We start from the raw sequence: 17,932 nt of genomic DNA on the forward strand, positions 1-17,932 counted from the left end.
TGCTTGGTTTTCTTTTCATCCCCGTGTCGCCTGATATGGTCTCAGGATGGGTGGAGCTGTAGCAAGCAGCTCAGCAGCAAGGAGACCATACGACTTCCACGGTCAGTATACTCATAATGTTGGGTTTGGAAAGACACCATTTCCTTATTCCTGGGGGAAAAATGAGCCAGATGTGGAGGATACATCGGCTGCAGCAAAGCTCCTGGCCATGAAGAGACATGAGAGAACCAAAGAGAAAAATAAAGAAGAGTGGGAAGAAAAATGATGATTCTATTGGGCATCAATGGTTTGATCTTTTTTCCCTTGAAAGAAAATTTTGGGGATATTAGTTTTATCATCTCTTTTTCATTCTTAAACCCTTAGCCTCTAAGGACCAGCTGGGGTGCAGACCCGAGGGGACAGGCCTGGCCTGGGGACCTAGGGGGGTCCCATCAGGTGTACGGTGGTAGGACTCACGTAGGGCCAAGGAAGCTCTGGTACAGTTTCCATTCTTACTTTCTACCTTCTCTTCCTTATGACCTACCCTCCAGCTTTACTGGCTTTGCTTGTCGCTTTCATATCTCATGCTTTTGCTCCACTATTTCTCTTACCCCGAAGTAGACTTTTCCTGCTTTCCTGCCTGGTTAGATGCTATGAACCTTTAAGCTCAGACTCACTGAAACCTCCCCTGATTCCTCCAGGCTGAGTTGTTTGTTTTTTCCTACAGTTTCTGAACTGTGGCTCACATGCTTGTAACACTAATTCTGCTTCGGGGTGATATTGTCATCTGGTGTTGCCAGAAAGTCTCAACCTTTAAAGTGTTGTATTAAATTTCTTTCCAGGTCCTGGAGTTAGGTTACCTGACAAAGTTCTTTTATACCTTTTATACCTCCAAACCTTTGGGTGAGTTTTAGTGTGGCTTTACTGAAGAAACAGGCAGTTTTGCAGCTAGCCTTGAAGATTGCTCTGTGATATCATTAAGGAAAAGGAAATGCAAAACAGAGGATTGTGCATTTAAAAATATGCAGGATTAAGCTAGCTCTTTGAAACAGTGTTAGCCGTCTATTGGGACTCACTTTCTTAGTGTCTTGTTTTTGGAGGGAGTAGCATGTATGTTTAATAACAATAAACCTTTTCATCGACAGCTGCCCCAAACCTGGTAGACTAATATAGTTCACAAATTCATCAACGTAACTAGCCTGATAGGCTACCAAATGTGTTACTGCCTACCTGATGTGACTGAAAGGGTATTGCTTTTCAACTGAACTGCCTTTAGATAGGAGGCACTTGCTTTTGGAATACCAATCAGGTGCTTTCTATGGGAGATGCATATTGCTATCAGCTCAGTTTTGCCTTTTCAACTCCCCAATCCATTTCTAATCAGTATGAAACACACTTTTATTCCTAAAAGGGGCAATAAAATGTAATTGGAAAGAAATCTTTAAAATTTCAAATGTAAAGAAGTTGTTTTTGTAAGAAATGTAGTAAGGCACCATTAGTTAGAACCTTACCAAATGATATTTTGTCCTAAATTTCATTTCTACACTTGCTATAAAACAAAGGTGTGCTATAAAAATTGATGCACATATGCTAGGGGGCTTGCATAACCTACTTAAGAGGACAGACTGTTTTGAAATACTTGAGTAATACTACTTTGGAAAAAACAAAACAAAACAATATGCCAATTAAGAGGCTTTTATTCAGTAAAGCAGGCACCATTGGATATTTTCAAATATACTATTAGTTTAGTTTGGGACTTTGTTTACTTGGTAATAATTGCAATAAATTTGTTTAAAAATATTCTATATTCTCACCTTGTTATCCTGAATTGCTAAGATTTTGTTATATTTAGTCATTTTTAGGGGAAATGTTTTCCTCAAAGTTTTTTATTTTCTTTAGATTGTAGACTATTCTTCTTAGTGGAAAATGGCTGCTGAGTGTGCAGAAAGAGTACAAAAGACTTCAGCAGGAAGACACTATAATCATTTGAAACTCTCCTTTCCCGGAAAATTCTCAAAGTAGGCTTATGAAGGCAATACGATATATCACACAGCTAATTAGACAAAGCAAAAGCTTATTGGCAGTGCTGGGATTTGGACTTCACTTGTCCTTGGTTGCCACCTTCTCTTAGCAGCAACATGTCTCAGTGTCCCAGGTGATACTCCGCAAATGTCCTTGAGGGCCCTTGAACCAGGTGCTCTACCCCAGGCAGCACTTTCACAAGGCTCCATCAGCCCTGTAAATAGGAACTGGCCTGCCAATTAGTGACTATTCTCACTGGTCCATCAAGATAAAAGGTACCAAATCTAAGGTCAGATGGGATTATGAGGGGGTTTACAAGTCTTTGCTTTAACATACATTAACTAAGGACCAAAATGTCTTAGATTCTCTTATAGTACATTGCAATTAGTAAGAAAAGTTAGTCCCTTAATCAATTGAGGGTTTATGTGTGTTTCAGGCAGGTAGGCGTCGGACCTGGAATTTGGGGATGTCCATCTATGGGTTTGTATGTATCTTTTATCTCTCTTCTTTTTGGGATCTCTCCCTTTCTTGGGCTACTCGTATAATTATAATCAGAATTACTTGACTTCCAAAATGGTGTAGTTTCAGCTTTATGGTCCAGCAGAAACTTCACCATTGCTTAAACAGTTTTTCTGTTTGCAGCTAGAACCATTTCACAAAGCCATATGGTGCCACCAAGCCTCGGGAAAGAATGCAAGGTGGTCGTGATGTAAAAGAAGTAACTTACTAAAGAGATTCCTAGTGGAGCTATTGTAATGAGCTGAAGATTTCTCTAGAGGTCCGTTGCTTGTCTGATGACAACAGGAGACATTTTTTTGAACCAGGAGGTTTAGAATTTCCAGGAGAGTTACGCTATTAAGTCGTAGCACTTTTGTTTCTCTGCCTAGTTTGATCAGCAGTGGCTGTGATATTTTTTCAGTGAAATGAAACCTGCCACCCAAAAAGTCCTTCCAGGCTAGGCCTCTTGCTTTGGGTCTCTATGGGGAGGCTTCAAAATTTAAAACAATTCTCAAACTTATTTAGGAAGTGAAAGAACTGGAAATTACAGTGCTTTTTAAAAAATTGATTTTGATGAAGAAATAGTATCTTATTTAGCTAAAAGTAACAAAATTTAAAAGTTGGCATAAGTGAAACAATCTTGGAATAAACTGATATACACTATTGATAGCAGCAGGAAAAGGTTAAGAGAAGTTTCGATTCATTAACTTTTTTTTTTTTTTTGTACTCCTCTGGGAAAAGACTGCCATTTTTCAATTGTATCAGTGGAATATCTAGGCTGAGTTTTTGAAACATCAGTGTTCCAGTGGGGCATAATTTGACGGTCATTGGTATAAAACCGTATTAGCTGTGTAGGGCTCTAGGAATACTTTCGTAAAATTAATGATTATTACAGTGATTTTGTCCTTGAATGTAGTAAAGAGTTTGCTCTGATTATTAGCTGAGAGTTGAGGCACAGGGAAATTTACCAGGTTCCTCAAACTGACTTCATTCATGGCTTAGGGGAGAAGTGACTGACATTTAGACCTGAGACTCTTACTCCAGAGGTTCTGCACAGGGAGTGAGAAGCCGGCCTCCAGTGTGTGTTGGTGTCATGCCTGTTTCATGCTGAGAGAACAGCATCACTGCTAATTCAGACAGCAGCAATGATTACCAAGGCTGTGGCATGAGAAGCAATATTGACTGACACGGGAGGGGAAAGGGCTATTTATAGAGAAAAGTTCACCATCAAATCGTTGGACAGTATAAACAAACTCGTGGAGAAAATCAACAGTTATTAAAATCAAAGGGGAATCCAGTGTAATTTGCTGCATTTCTCTAGGCACTCTCAACATGATGTTGAACAAAACTCTCTGAAATATCTTCCACTGGATGAGCAACTGTGATTGTGAAAAACCCATCCTTTTTTTGCTGTTGTTGATACTTCTTTCCACATTTTTCTAAATTATATTTAAGCATAATACAGTGTATCTGATATTAGTGAGGCACCCAATTTAACATTAATTTCTCTGGATGGAAATACGAGACGTATGTTTATGTTAGTAATAGCAACACTAAGCAATTTGATCATTTCTGAGCAGACTGAGATTTTCATCTAAAAGAGAGTTCTGAAAGCTTGTATTCATTTTTGAAGCATCGGCAGCTTTCAGTAAAGAGGCCACACAAGTTTTCTAATCTTATTTTATTTAATTTTTCTACTAGTCTGACTCTGATTAGAGATTCAAATAAAACTGAGATTCTTCTATATCTTGATTCCTTGTCTCTCTTCAAGCACAGCAGCAACTGCCAGTCAATTACTCGTTACAAAGTTGTAGCAGAGCAGCACCTAGGGTTCTTGGAGGCGGCTTTTATACTTGATTTCCAGATGGTTGAGACTTTTTTTTTTTTAATATACTCAACCTCACTTCATAAATACATTTTCACAAGGGTATAGAAATCCAGTGGAGAAGCACATCTTTCCAAGTGCTCTCATGTGCACATAAACGGCTTCCATTTTGGAAACCAGCAGGGGGCCCATAAAACAAAGTGAGTAAAAAAAAAAAAAAAAATTCACATAGAGTACTTTTTTAATCCATTCCATTTTTAAATACCACAATAAATTTAATTTTCACAATAAATTAAATAGCCATATTCAGTTTACAAAATAGAATTACTTAGTGTGAAACCAGTATTTATAGCAATATACACTTTGTACACGACATTTCTCTTTGTTGACATAAAACATGGAAGTAAAAGGACTTGACTTTCCAATGCGTGATTGACATGCTACAAGTGAAACCATGGTCCATACGAAAAAACAATAGTGCCAAGTCAGCACGTGAACTTTGGAACAATGTCAATTTTATGAAAAAAGACATTCTTTAAAATAATAGAAAAATAGCATTTTCTGTTTTCATGGCACCAATTCAGGATCTGAATTAAAGAGCCAGCTTTCCTTTAGGAAAAAAAAAATGCATAACTGAATCCTCTACTTCCTGAAGCTTCACAGCCATTGGTACATTTTCACACATTCATCTTTTGGCTTAAATCTATGAAAATGGCGGGTGACAAATTTTGAATCAGAGGAAGACTAACTCTTTGAGAATAGCTGCAGTCAATTTTCCCCAGTACCAACAACCCTTTTTTGTAAATAGCTTAAGAGATGCAACTAAGCAGACAGCAATTGTTTTTTGTAAATATTCACTAGAAAAAGAACTGATCTTATATTTGGTCACACACTGAGTATGTACAAGTATACATGGAAAAATGACTTGGATAGCTGTGTCTAGGAAAAGTGCATATTTTAATCTAGAGGAGGCATTGTGTGTCTCCAGGCACAACACATAGTGTTGTATGACATATTATTTTAGGGCCAGTTCAATGTTCTGCCAGTGATCTGGTAAAATTTTTGATTGAAAGGGTGAAAGAATTTGCGCAATTTGGTAATGACAGAGGGGTCCACCTCTGGATGAATGCGGCCCTTGCTGCCTGCCAGGCACTTATTAAAGATAATGTTAAATCGCAAGCAGTAAAACCCTCTGGTAGCATTGAAATATAAATTGTATTGACTTATCCTTGGAGGAAGATTTAGGAACTTCTCCACGAGCTGAAGTTCTGGCAGAGGTTCTGTGATGAGGCGGTCTCCATCGACAACGTGAAATTGCTCAATTGGAAAGTACTTCAACCACCTTTCCAGATGTTTGGTATAGATGCTGGTTCTTACTGCCTTGTATTTTGTGTTCACTTCGCAGGTATTAGGGTCTATAGCCAGTTTCTCAAACTTGTAGTAAGTTTTGTTCTTCCTCTCCTTCCCCTCTAGCACCTGAGTATAATCAGAAATAGCTCTTGTGGTGGGTTCCCTGACAATGATCAACAACTTGATGGATGAGTTCATTTTGTAAATCCTTTCTGGAACCTCCTCTGTGATAAAATATGCTGGGCTTTTTTCAATTGTGATTTGCTGAGGGTAGGAAAAAGGCATCTTTTTCCTATACCACTCAATGCCCTTGGCATAATTCTCATCATTATCAAAAAAGTGGATTTCTTGAGAAGCTTTGACCACTGCCGGATGGAGGTTCAGCATCTCAAGCAGGGCCCTCGTGCCTCCTTTCCTCACCCCGATGATAATGGCCTTGGGGAGCTGCTGGACCAGGTCATGGAGATGAACCTGCTCTTTGGAAGCGTTGCCCTTCCGGAACTCGTGCAGCAGGCCACGCTTAAACTGCAGGGCGCGGAGTGGGAATTCAGCCTGACTGTGGGTTCCACCAAATCGGCCTTCAATGGGGCAAATGGGTTGTAGCCTGCAAGCAACAGACAGACACTTTAAGGAGCTCATTGCAACTAAATTCTCACTTTTCTGGTTCCCTGATCAGACTGACTTTAAATGCATAAGTAAAACCACTGGTTCCCAGCCTGCTGCAATCCATAATGAACATATGTTTGGGAAATTTATTTTAAGCCACCCTGTATTATATGGAGCACACATAATTGATGGCATTTTTTTATTAGTGCTCCTTAAAATTTTTATTCACCAAGCACTTAATTGACTACGGCATGTACTTATGTTCACAGCACAGGATAGACAAGTGACACCAGCCATACTAATAGCTTTTTAACAGCTCACCAGTTAAAATCATTTAGAAAATGTGAAATGCAGGGGATTATAATCTTCAGCTGGGAGGCTGAAGGGCAGCTAGAAGGCCATGTGTTTCCAGTTTCACATATTATTTTCTTACAGCTCAGCAGCATTCATATAGCTCTTTAAAATCTTTGAGATATAATCTAAAAAGGGGTCTCAATCTCTGCCCTCAGCTATTTGCATCATCAACCTGCAAAATTCCAATCTTGGCACTTGCTGAGCTTTTCATTCTATGAAAATTTTTGCCCTTGACCTTGGGGATAGCTAGAAGAGTACTATAATTCTCCTGCCTCTTTCTCTTTCTGTCTAATGAGGTCAGGATTATGTTCTCACTTTGCTGAATGTAGGAACAAACCCAATTGCCATCAGCAAGGACTGTATATCATCTACCACACCTGGCACCAGAAATCACCAAGGTCTTGATGGGGCCAGAAACCTCAGGTTCTCATTGCCAAGACCATTTAAATCAGGGACTCGAGCTCATAAAAGAAGGAATGCAATTGATGGAGACAGAAAGGAGAACTTCCACTTCCTGAATATTATTATTACTATTTTCCGGAATAATGAAAAACCACCTCTGCTCATCTCAGAGAGAAAGATGTGGTAAGAGTCATAATGATATCAGATTGGTGACTATTTAATTTGGCCTGGCTAATATACATGGTAGAAAATTGAGTTTCCTTTTTGGTATAGTCTGAAACTCAATTGAAACTCATTATAATTTCCTTAAATTGATCTGGGAAGGCATTTAGCCTTCTTGGTAAAAGAGGATAATATTAGTCAAAATAGCTGTTAAACCAATTTCTCCAACTGGAAATTTCCAGTTATGTTAATAATTTGGGGTCAGTGTCTCCCTCTCTGTGGCAATGAGGCTGTCGCATGCTTCTTTCAAGGTACCTTACTGCATCTTATTTGTTTTCTGAGATGGAAACTATCTCCAGGTCATGCCCAGCCTATTCTGCAGAACTAAGGGGAATGGTCTTGGTCTGTTTAAACAGCTATCACAATGCTTAAGGAAAAATTTAAACATATATTACTTTTTGTGGTGTTTGTTCTTTCATAATGTTTAAAACAACTCATGCTTATTGCGGAAAATATGAAAATATAGAAACTATTTTTAAAAATAGGGTTTACCACACAATATTTTAGAGAAACATGAATTTTGGTTTAATAAATTTGTTAATGGGATTAATATGCTAGGGCTCTACATGGAAGATATAAAATTATCATCAGATACATAGCCAAAGATGTTTTCTTTCTTTTTTTTTTCCAAAGATTTTTTCAATTGTGACATTGATTGGGATAACACAAAATCATCTTTCAGCTCTTCTTGGGTTCTCATTAAGAATTAAACCCTAATTGCCCAAGGCACCCGTTGATGAACTTCTCTCCTAAGCATCTAGAATGATGCTAGTACCATCCTTGGAAGAACTGAGGAAATAGTCACTTGAATCCTTTTCTGTACGACTTAACTCTCTCTTAGAACTCTGGCTGCCAGGGCCAGCCTGTGGCTCACTTGGGAGAGTGTGGTGCTGATAACACCAAGGCCACGGGTTCGGATCCCTATATAGGGATGGCTGGTTAGCTCACTTGGGAGAGCGTGGTGCTGACAACACCAAGTCAAGGGTTAAGATCCCCTTACTGGTCATCTTAAAAAAAAAAAAAAAGGAACCCTGGCTGCCAGAGGGTGACATGGATAGTCTGTCTGTGCCCTGTTTGAGCTGAAATGGAATTTCCCTACCTCTAGAAAGGGCCATTTTCTCCCTTCATTTCCTTCCTCTTTCTACCTTCTACTCTGGGAGATCATACCCCACAGAACAATTGCTTTTTGGACTCCCTAACTCAAGATAGAATGTGAGGATAGAAGAAAATATCACATTATTCCCCACTTCCTGAAGAGTTGGTTCTGGGCATGGGCCGCAGACTAAAAACATAGAATTTTAGTATTGGAAGGGACAGTAGAAGTAACTTCAGCCTCCCTCCTAGAGAGCAGGTCTTCAGTAACTAAACGATGGGCTGAAGTAAGCACCAGACAATTTCAGACACAAGCTGCTCAAACTCTAATGTGAGAGGTTTTGAGAGAGCCCATCAAGCACTCTAATTCCTTATAAAAGCTACCCCATTAGAGATGGGGTTAAAAATGAAAAGAATCATCAGCTAAATAACTAATGTGTTAATGATCATCAGATCAATTACTAAATAAAAAGTAAATCATTGGAAGCTAATTAGAGGTATTGGGAAGAACTTGACATAAAAGTTCCATTTTGGACACAGGACAGTGGTACCACTTCAAGTTTTTTCTGCTAATAACTAAGTGCTACTTTAGGAAACTACTTAAGGTCAGTGATAAGCTCTCCATTACACTTTTCCCATGGGTCACAACTAACTAGTGAGTGGGACGTTTACTGAGGAATTTTGAATTGAAAAGCATTAAAGGGGTTCACTTTACCAGTCAAAATTGATATTGACCGAAGGAAAACAAGGACCATTGCTATAGTATTTTAAAATACCCTAGTGGGAATGTCCGTAGATTAGTTTAAGTTTCGGAAGGAAAAGGAAAACTGAAAGGAAGATATTTTCATTTAAAGTGTAGCTGCATGTTTACTGACAATAGGAATTAAATGCTTGCAGAACATCCTTCATTCTTTCTAGTGCAAGAATTAATTTTAAAGGGCGATGAAAGAACCTTCATATTTCAGAAATTAACTTCTCTGTCCTTGCCAATCATACTGGATTCAGAACAGTCCAGAAGCATTTAATGTGAAGCTGGCTCATATTGCTGGGACTTCTGCAGGTCCAGTACCTCTCAAGTGTTTGCCTATTTAGAGCCAAATCATAGTTCTGTAATTTCCTCTCTGTGGATTTTCCATTGCTTTCTGGGCAATTACTCTGAGAGACAGCCTCCTCGTCTGGTACCTGGTACGTTCAGCTCCTGAAAACCAGGGCTAATTAACATAGCTAAAACTCCCCACGCCTGCAGCCATCTTTCCAGGGCAATGGATTGCAAACTTGATGAGCTCCTTAACAGGCTCATACATAATTTTAATGCTCCTGATAGCACATTAATTGTCCACTCATAAATTTCAAAATGAAGATACATAGATATATCATCACTGTTTCGCTATGCCTGGAGGTCAACACCAGATCCATGCAGACCACATTGAGCTCTAGTAAATGACATCTTTACTGTACACAGCTTCATCTCTTCTCTAAAAACAAGTGTCAGCGCACACAGAATACACATGGATCTTGAGGAACACCTTAGTTTGAGCAACTTGGATCTCTTTCTTTTAAAGGCTCAATAAATCAAAATCAATACTGCAGAAAAGCATGTTCCTTAGGAATTTTGAGGGAGGAAAACAATTGGATAGATTTACAATTATGTCCTAAGAAAGTTCAAATCAAGAAACACTTAATGTCATATGGGCATAAGGATATATTTAATCACCCACCTATCCAAGCTCCCAACTCTGGCAACTAGATACAGGAGACTCCCAACAGCAAGGCTTCCCAGCACCAGGAGCTTCTGTCTCAGCCACGCCTGCTGTTTGAATAGCATGGCCCTCCATCAACCTTCAGGACTGCTGCAGCCTGAGAGACAGGAGAGAAGGCACTCATGAGCAGTCATCTCATAGGCTCTGTGGATTGTCACAAGGCCAACCAGAGGGGGGTCTAGGTGATTAAGTGATGCTGCATCAAGAACAGACCCCATAGCAACCTTGACAATTTTCATGGTGTAACAAGTATTTAGCAAAACATACCTTTCTTTTCCTGATCCATGTTACAAGATCAAATGCTAAATCTAGGGGGAAAATACTAACTAGCCAGAACCTACCAGATAACTGTCAAAGTAAATTAAAATGCATATATTATAACATATATAACGTGTGTGTGTATAAATTGCAATTCAGTAAATAATTTTGGGCATAACAATGACATTTAACTTACAGGTTTTTCGTTTTGTTTTGTTTTAGTTGTGAATGGAAGAAGGGGTTGAAATCATAGTGATTTTTTTTACTTACCAAGGTTATCAGTGATAACTACTGGGACCTCACGTGTTTGAGGACAGTGGCTCCGAGGAACCTGGTGTTTCCCTTCATGTCCTCTGCCCAGTCCTGGATTCTGAAAACATATACACTAGATGCCCCTGCTATGTGACCTCTCCTGGCTCTCAATGAATTTAAGCAGGTTGGTGATATTGGTCTTGTTTTTACACCACAAAAGAAGCTTACCTGGAAGCTTTATTCTCTTAGACCTGAAAGAAGGCTGCTGTGGAGTGCAGGAATTTACTAGTGCTGTTATTAAATTTTGAAAACAAATGCAAGCTCCCAATTCAGCTGTTCTTATTAAAAATAAACCCAATCTACCTTTCAAGATAAGATTGTTTGCTTCTTATTGAAACTCAAAATAGAAACCCAAGAAGAGTGAAGCTACAGCAAGGCCATAGTTCGAAACTGTTTTGCTGCAATGGTATCTCCATATTTGCCCTGTGGAGATTTTCCGTGTGCAAAAGGTTAAACTATTATTGATTGATCTATTCTTTCATTTATCAAGAAATTGCTGAGCACCCATAGCATTTTCAGCTATTATACTAGGCTCATGGGAGAATCCAAAAAGATGTTGAAAGAGTTTTACCCCTTTGAAAACTGATAATGTAATTAGGGAATCATGAAACAACCTAAGAACACAACAGAATTAATGACCATGTATGAATAAATGTTCGGGAAAGAAAATCAAGGAAAAGGTGAGAGAATGTGTATTCCATGGGAATGCTTTTTTTTTGTAGAATGTAGTACATAAATTTGTGAGGAGGCTGTCGGAGGGCATCCTAAGAGGGAGAGATAAGAACAGCATTTATACAGCACACGGTCAACAAATACTTATGGAATATGCCTTAGGTGCCAGATTCTATGTTGGGTGCTACGGAGAATAGTGGTCAACTAAGCAGACATGGTTCCTGACCTGCCCATGGGAGTTCACAGTCTAGAGGAGACGATAGACATTAAGCCAATAAACCTATATATAGGATTAACATGCACTTAGAAATTGTAATAAATATGAGCCAGTAAATCTTATGTACAGTATGGATATATACTTACAAATTGTAAAATTGACAAAGGAAAGTTACAGGATGCCCCAAGAAAGAGTAACAGGAGGAACCTCCTTTGGTCCTTCCTGAAGAAGTGACACTTGGGCCAACACTAGAAGGAGGAGGAGCAAGGAGACAGGAGCAGGGCAAGGTGGATATGGGGCAGAGGAACCAGCATGCACAAAGGGACTGAGGAGGGGAAATGATTGGCTAGTTTGAGAAGCGAGGAAGGCAGGTGTGGCTGGACACAGGGATTGAGGGGGAGAGAGAAAAGGCTAAGGGCAAAAGCAAAGAAGGGTCAATAAGAAGGGTATTTGCAGGAGACTGGGTGAGCCTGTGACTTTCACTTAGCAGGGCTCGCCTTCTGTGTAGGTAAAATGGGAAAGAGAAAGGGGAGAGAAAGCAAGGTTTACTGAGGCCTACTATGTGGCAAGGACATTGTCCAGCTGGTATTTCAGGAAATTCTCAGAAAAGCCCTGTGAAGTAGATGGAGTTATTTCTATTCCCTTGACAGGTAAAGTGAAGCTCACAGTTTTTTCTCACTGCCTGTGATCACACAACTGTCAGGTAAAGGCAGTAACCTATGTAATGTGAACAGAGCTTCAGGGAGAGAATCAATCTATCTCCAGGCTGATGTCCCAAGTCCTCAGTTAGAGCCACATGCCTTGAGCAGAGGGCTCTGATCCCTGTTGAATTGCAAATACTGCAGCAAGATACAAACAGACAGGAGAAAAGAAAATGGCGTTCAGTTCTCCCAATTAAATGTTCCTCTTAGTAATGCTGTGATCTTGAGGTTGGATTCTCTGGGCCTTTCTCTCCTGATCCGTCAGATGAGGGCAGTCTCCAGCACCCCCACTCCACAGTGCTGAAGGAGTTAAATAAGTGTTCTACAAGTGACATCACTACACAGAGGTTTATTAGCTGACTAGACTAATGTAAAGGATTATGTGTCATCTGTATCTTAGAGTGAATGAATTGAATGTGCAGTCACAGACAAGGGTTGTGAGAGAATAAGCTATTCTGTGGCTGAGGAGGGCCAGCTGTAAATGGAGAGGTGGGCATAAAATAAAGGTAAAATGTGCTTGCCCCATGGTCTTAACAAAGGTACCCATCTCATACAGAGGACCAACTCAGAGGGAGGCTGGGGAAGTTAAATAGCCTCCTCTGCTATTTAAATGTAGTGCCCCCACCCTCTTGCTCAAAACTATACTGCACAATGCTTCCTCCACTTTCACCAGCTCATTGGTCCATCTGTCAGTCTACAGTCCACCCACTCTTTAAGATCTGGGCTACGTCATACTTCCTCTATGAAATCTTCTCCAGCTGATGCTCCAGTTGACAGCCATCCCCCACCTGCATTGAACTCTTGTTCTTGCAGTCAGAACCACAGTCAGGCATTTCATTAAGAGTTTGATGAGTGTTAGCTGCTGCCTTCTGTGTGTATTACCACCATCTCCATGCAATGGGCTAATACTACTGACTGACTGACTCTGAAGTACTGAAAGGTACTGAGCCCAGAATCTGTCAGCTTTGCTACGTTGGCCAGGGGTCCTCTATGGCAAGTTTGCAGAGCCTTTAGAAAATACGCACCTGGTACTACTCTCAGAGATTGCAATTCAATGGGCCTGCATCAGTCTTGCATTTATAATACCAGTCTTGCATTTATAATATAATATAAAAGTCACCAAACGTAATATTGTTTTCTACCATCTTTTTCTCTTTGGTCACGAAGGTCAGTGAACTATTTCTCCTAATTTCTTCTTGCCTTGTTCTGTCCAGGCACTTAGTGCCTCCCTTATTTCTTAATGTTTGGGTACGTTCTCTCTGTTCATTCCCTGCAGCCCTGTACTGTCTGATTAATCTTGCTAATCTAAGTTATTTTGTCTCGTCTGTTCTCGGTTGTTCACTGGCTCAGGTCCAATCTTTTCCTGTTGAAAGCCCAGACCCTTCCTTCTGAGAACCCAGTGTGGGTAGTCAGCCTCTTTCCCTCCTATTCGTCACCCACACCAGCCTATGTGCCTGTCCAGTTGGCCTCTTTAATGCTCTTCATATGCTTTCACTTCACTCTCGTGTCTATGCTTTTGTCAGCTTCCTCACTGGCCTGGAATGTCTTTCCTAAGTCCGCTCCTTCAAAAATCCCGGATCCTATTAAAATCTTCCTAGGAAGGGTGATCCTGGTGGATTTGGGGGAAAAAAATCCCAATATGTACTTCCTATTATTGGGTAGAAATGGGTTATACAATTATGTAGATAATTACAGGACCAAAGAGTAACAGCTGGATTTGGGAATAAAACTTGGAAGACACATGCATGTAGGTGATGAGTAAAGTTATGAAGTGACCTCATGGTTGAACTCTGCTCAAGGTTAACAGGCAGGAACGAGAAGAGAAAAGTGACAAAGGATGTGAAAGCTACTGAGGAAGTGGTCCAAGATTTAGGATACGATCACAACAGGGCTATCAGCTGCCTCCTGCAGTGAATATGTCATCTGCTGTACATTAGGCTATTAAACCTGACTGAATACAAGGTTGTTATTTTTTCTGAGGATCTTTCAGTCTCAAAGGCCCCAACACACCACCTACAGACTCTCCCTTTATGATAAATCCAATTACTACCGTAGAGCTTTTGCTCTGTGGGATAAGCTAGTACTGTCAGTTCAGCTTCTCTGTGCCTGAAATGCCTTAAAAATGCCCACTGGGGTTTCATCTCTTTGGGAGACCTAATTTCTTCAGCCTTTTGTTTGCAGGGCAGGCCTAACTCCTTATGCTGTGTATTAGTCTGTTTCTGTTGCTTACAACAGAATACCTGAAACTGGGTAATTTATACAGGAATGAAATTTACTTCTTATGATTTTTGGAGGCTAGGAAGTTCAAGGTTCAGGGAACACATTTGGTGAGGGTTTTCTTCTTAGTGGGAACTCTCTACAGGGTCCTGTAGTGAAAAGGATGTCACTAGCGAGAATGGGCTGAGCAAGTTAACTTTCTCACTTGCTCTCCTTTTATAGCCATCAGAATCACATCCATTACTCTATGAATAGATCAATCCATTCACGTGGGCACAGTCCTCACAGTCTAATCACCTCTTAAAGGCCTCAACTTTCAAATACTGTAGTTGGATTTCCCACACTTTAGGCACTACTACAATGGGGTCAAGCTTCCAGTACATAAACTTTTGGGGACACATTCAACCCACAGCACACTGCCTCCTCGAGTTATGGGAGGCCCATTACACCCTCCAAAGTACCTTCATGTCTACTGTGAGGCTGAAGAGAACTAAAATTTTCATTTGACATCTCGACAAATATGAGTGAGTCATCCACGGTGAAGTGCAAAGGCCACTGGATTGGTAGTCAAAAGAACTCAAGTCACATTTTTTAGTTTTGTAATGGAAACGTACTGACTTTTCTTTTTCTCATCTGTAAAATTAAGAGAATAGTGTCGGTCTCGCAGCGTTGTTATGACATGAGCATTGAGTAAAACAGAGTAAGATAGGTCTTTGTGAACATTGGGCACTTTATGAAAATAGAGCATAATTAATATCCTCAAGTGGGAGATAAATTAATTCTTGCAATGCATTTTAAAGAGGAAAAGAATAAAATAAATGCAGTTTTCATGAATAGTATAATTGGATTATAAAAAATATGTCTGTTTTTAAGAATAAATAACTTTTAATGGAAACTGCTGTTAAATATTAGAATATTAATGCTATATTTTCTGTTCAAAGCAAGACAGTGTACACACACATACACACAAAGTCAATACTTCTCTTGTCCATCTGAAATCTCTTGGAATTTTTGAGAAATGAGGAGGCCAAGCCTGCAGTTTCTAACGAGGCTCTCAGGAAAACAGGAAGTGAAATCTCATTCTGTTTTGTAACTAGCCTCAGACCACATGTTAAGATATCACAGCAGCCCCTGAAGAAATTTTTCTCATTGAAAACCAAAAGTACCTGGTTAATTTAACACTCAAGATGCCACTTTGGTTTTCTGTAACATCATGAAGTGCTCAAGAGTCTGCCCAGGGTGGTGTCTGAAAAGCTGGGGATGGGATTGTTGCTTTTGGTCTAGGAATATAAGACAAAGAGAAGCCACACCATCCAATCCTTATGGACAAGGCTGTTAAATTGGGTAAAAGATTAACTTTTTCTCCAAGCCCAAAGTCTCTTCCCTTTAGCTCTGCCAGCTTTCATGGATATTTTAATAATCTCTCATCAGAGCAATCATACTAGTAATAGGCAATTTGAATAGAATTAAAGTTTATTATTTCTTTTTATATATAAAAAGCTTAAAAACCTACAACGAGATTTAAGCCCTCCCTCATCTTCAGTTTTTAATCACTCAGTGCCTTTCATTTGTGTGGCAAGAACAGCACAATTATAGTTTCTTCAGACTACTAAAGCTTTAACAGACACGGTATCTCAGCTGCACAAAGCAGAGTATCTAAATAACAGAGTACGTGGCCAGAAACGACAAACTGTAGAGACATCTGGCTGTTTCTCTAAAGCAGCACTAAGCAAAGAAATGATTCCCAAGCTGAAACAAAGAAATAAAGGGATTCTAAAATAATAATAATAAAGATATGTTTAAGTGGTGCTCAATGTTTGTAGACATGGTTACTGCAAGCCCCTGGTACTAGTAAAAATCATAACAGAAACGATGGCAGAGAAGTTCATTAAAAATGACTGAACTTATACAACAGAATTATTCCAAGGAAATCTTAACCCTCTTTTGAGTATTAGCTTATTTATCCTGGGCAACAGCCTTATGACATGAACAGGAACTACATTTATACTAGACTCTCTATTTCTATTTTTTACATTTACTATGTCATGTTATACAACAGACCTGTGAAGTATTGTCCATTTTATTTTTTGATGGAAACTGAACAAGTAATTAGCATGTTATTTACCCAAGGGCTGGTAAATGAAAACAGAGGATTTAAATTCAGAATTATCTGACCCCAAAGAATGTGGCCCCTTGATGGCAATGCCACTCATAGAGCCATGAATGCTCACCTGGGAGAATCTTAATCAATACCTATTCAGTGATTGATGAGAGTGGACAAAAATCCCTTAACTCCAACCAAATTACCTGCCTTTAAATCTTGAGGAAGAGGATAGGGAGGTGAAAAAAGAAGAGTAAAGGAGGAAAACTGTTTCCATGGAAGGGCAGGTAAAGGGGACCATTTGGGTGGTTTGAACCTGATGAAAGAAGGGAGAAAATATTAGTAAGTAATGATGATAATAATAATAATGATTAAGTAATGAATAATAATGAAAGGTAATGTTTTCATAGTTTACAAAGTATTTTTCATGTTCATCATACCATTTATAATTAAAACTGACCAGAATCACAGGTTCCCCATTTCGTCTCCCCATAATTCAAGAACTACCTTTCCCTTTGAAAGATTTTATAGTAGACGATCAAAATAACATTGGGTTTGACTGCCACTTATCACTGACTCAGATTCCTATGTGCCAATCTCTATAAGATCTTGGTTAAATCTGTTTCTTGCCTTCTTATTAACCCCCATCCACATCCTCCCCTGCCCACAGCTCTTCAGTATCTCCGTGAATGGTTTCCCATCTGCCCACCAGGTTGCCGAAGCCAGAAACCTTATCATTCTTGGCTCTACTCTACCCCCCATGTCCAGTCAGCTGGTAAGATTCTGCCTCCAGTGTCATTAGAATCCACCTACTTTTCAGCAGTCATTTGTGACTTCCCTGGTTTGGGCCACTGTCTCTCTTAGACTATTATGGACTCCTAAGTGGTCTTCTCACTAATAGTTTTGTTTCTGCCTCAATTTATTCTCCATACTGATGCCAGAGAGGTTTTTCCAAATGGAAATTTGATCATATTGCCTCCAGGCTTAACACAACTTTAATGGGACCCTATCATCCACAAGGTTTTAAAAGACCCTTTACTTATTTCCATTGCAACTCCACATAACCCCCAATATCTACACATACAAACTTCAGCACATAGACAACTTGCAGTTCTTTTGAATAGGCTATGGTCAGTTTTCCTTCCGGGCCTTTCTTCGTAAGGTTTCCATAGGCTGAAAAACACCAACTGTGTGCCTCCTTTATCAGGTCTGTAAAATGGGATACCAATAGCCTGCCTGCCCCACAGCACTGCTGTGAGGAGTACATGAACATGTATTGTTTGGCACATAGTAACACAAAGTAAATGCCAGCCACATCTACTAGTGCTTCCTTCCCCCAACTCT

General features: G+C 39.7%; 1 protein-coding gene across 3 annotated transcripts in view; it reads right to left on the bottom strand.

The window, feature by feature from the left end:
* Window positions 1-4,927: 4,927 nt before the first annotated feature.
* The window catches only part of HS3ST5 (heparan sulfate-glucosamine 3-sulfotransferase 5), a 164,082-nt gene continuing 151,077 nt past the window's right edge, over window positions 4,928-17,932 (bottom strand). For all 3 annotated transcript variants that reach the window (XM_063097819.1, XM_063097817.1, XM_063097818.1), the window contains 2 exons: window positions 10,069-10,207; window positions 4,928-6,278 (listed from right to left, as the gene is read on the bottom strand). In XM_063097819.1, the coding sequence (XP_062953889.1) occupies window positions 5,345-6,278; window positions 10,069-10,175 (1,041 nt within the window). In that variant the 5' untranslated portion in view covers window positions 10,176-10,207 and the 3' untranslated portion in view covers window positions 4,928-5,344. The remainder of the gene's footprint in view (window positions 6,279-10,068; window positions 10,208-17,932) is intronic.

This window comes from Cynocephalus volans, chromosome 5 (assembly GCF_027409185.1).
Source record: "Cynocephalus volans isolate mCynVol1 chromosome 5, mCynVol1.pri, whole genome shotgun sequence".
Lineage (NCBI taxonomy): Eukaryota > Metazoa > Chordata > Mammalia > Dermoptera > Cynocephalidae > Cynocephalus > Cynocephalus volans.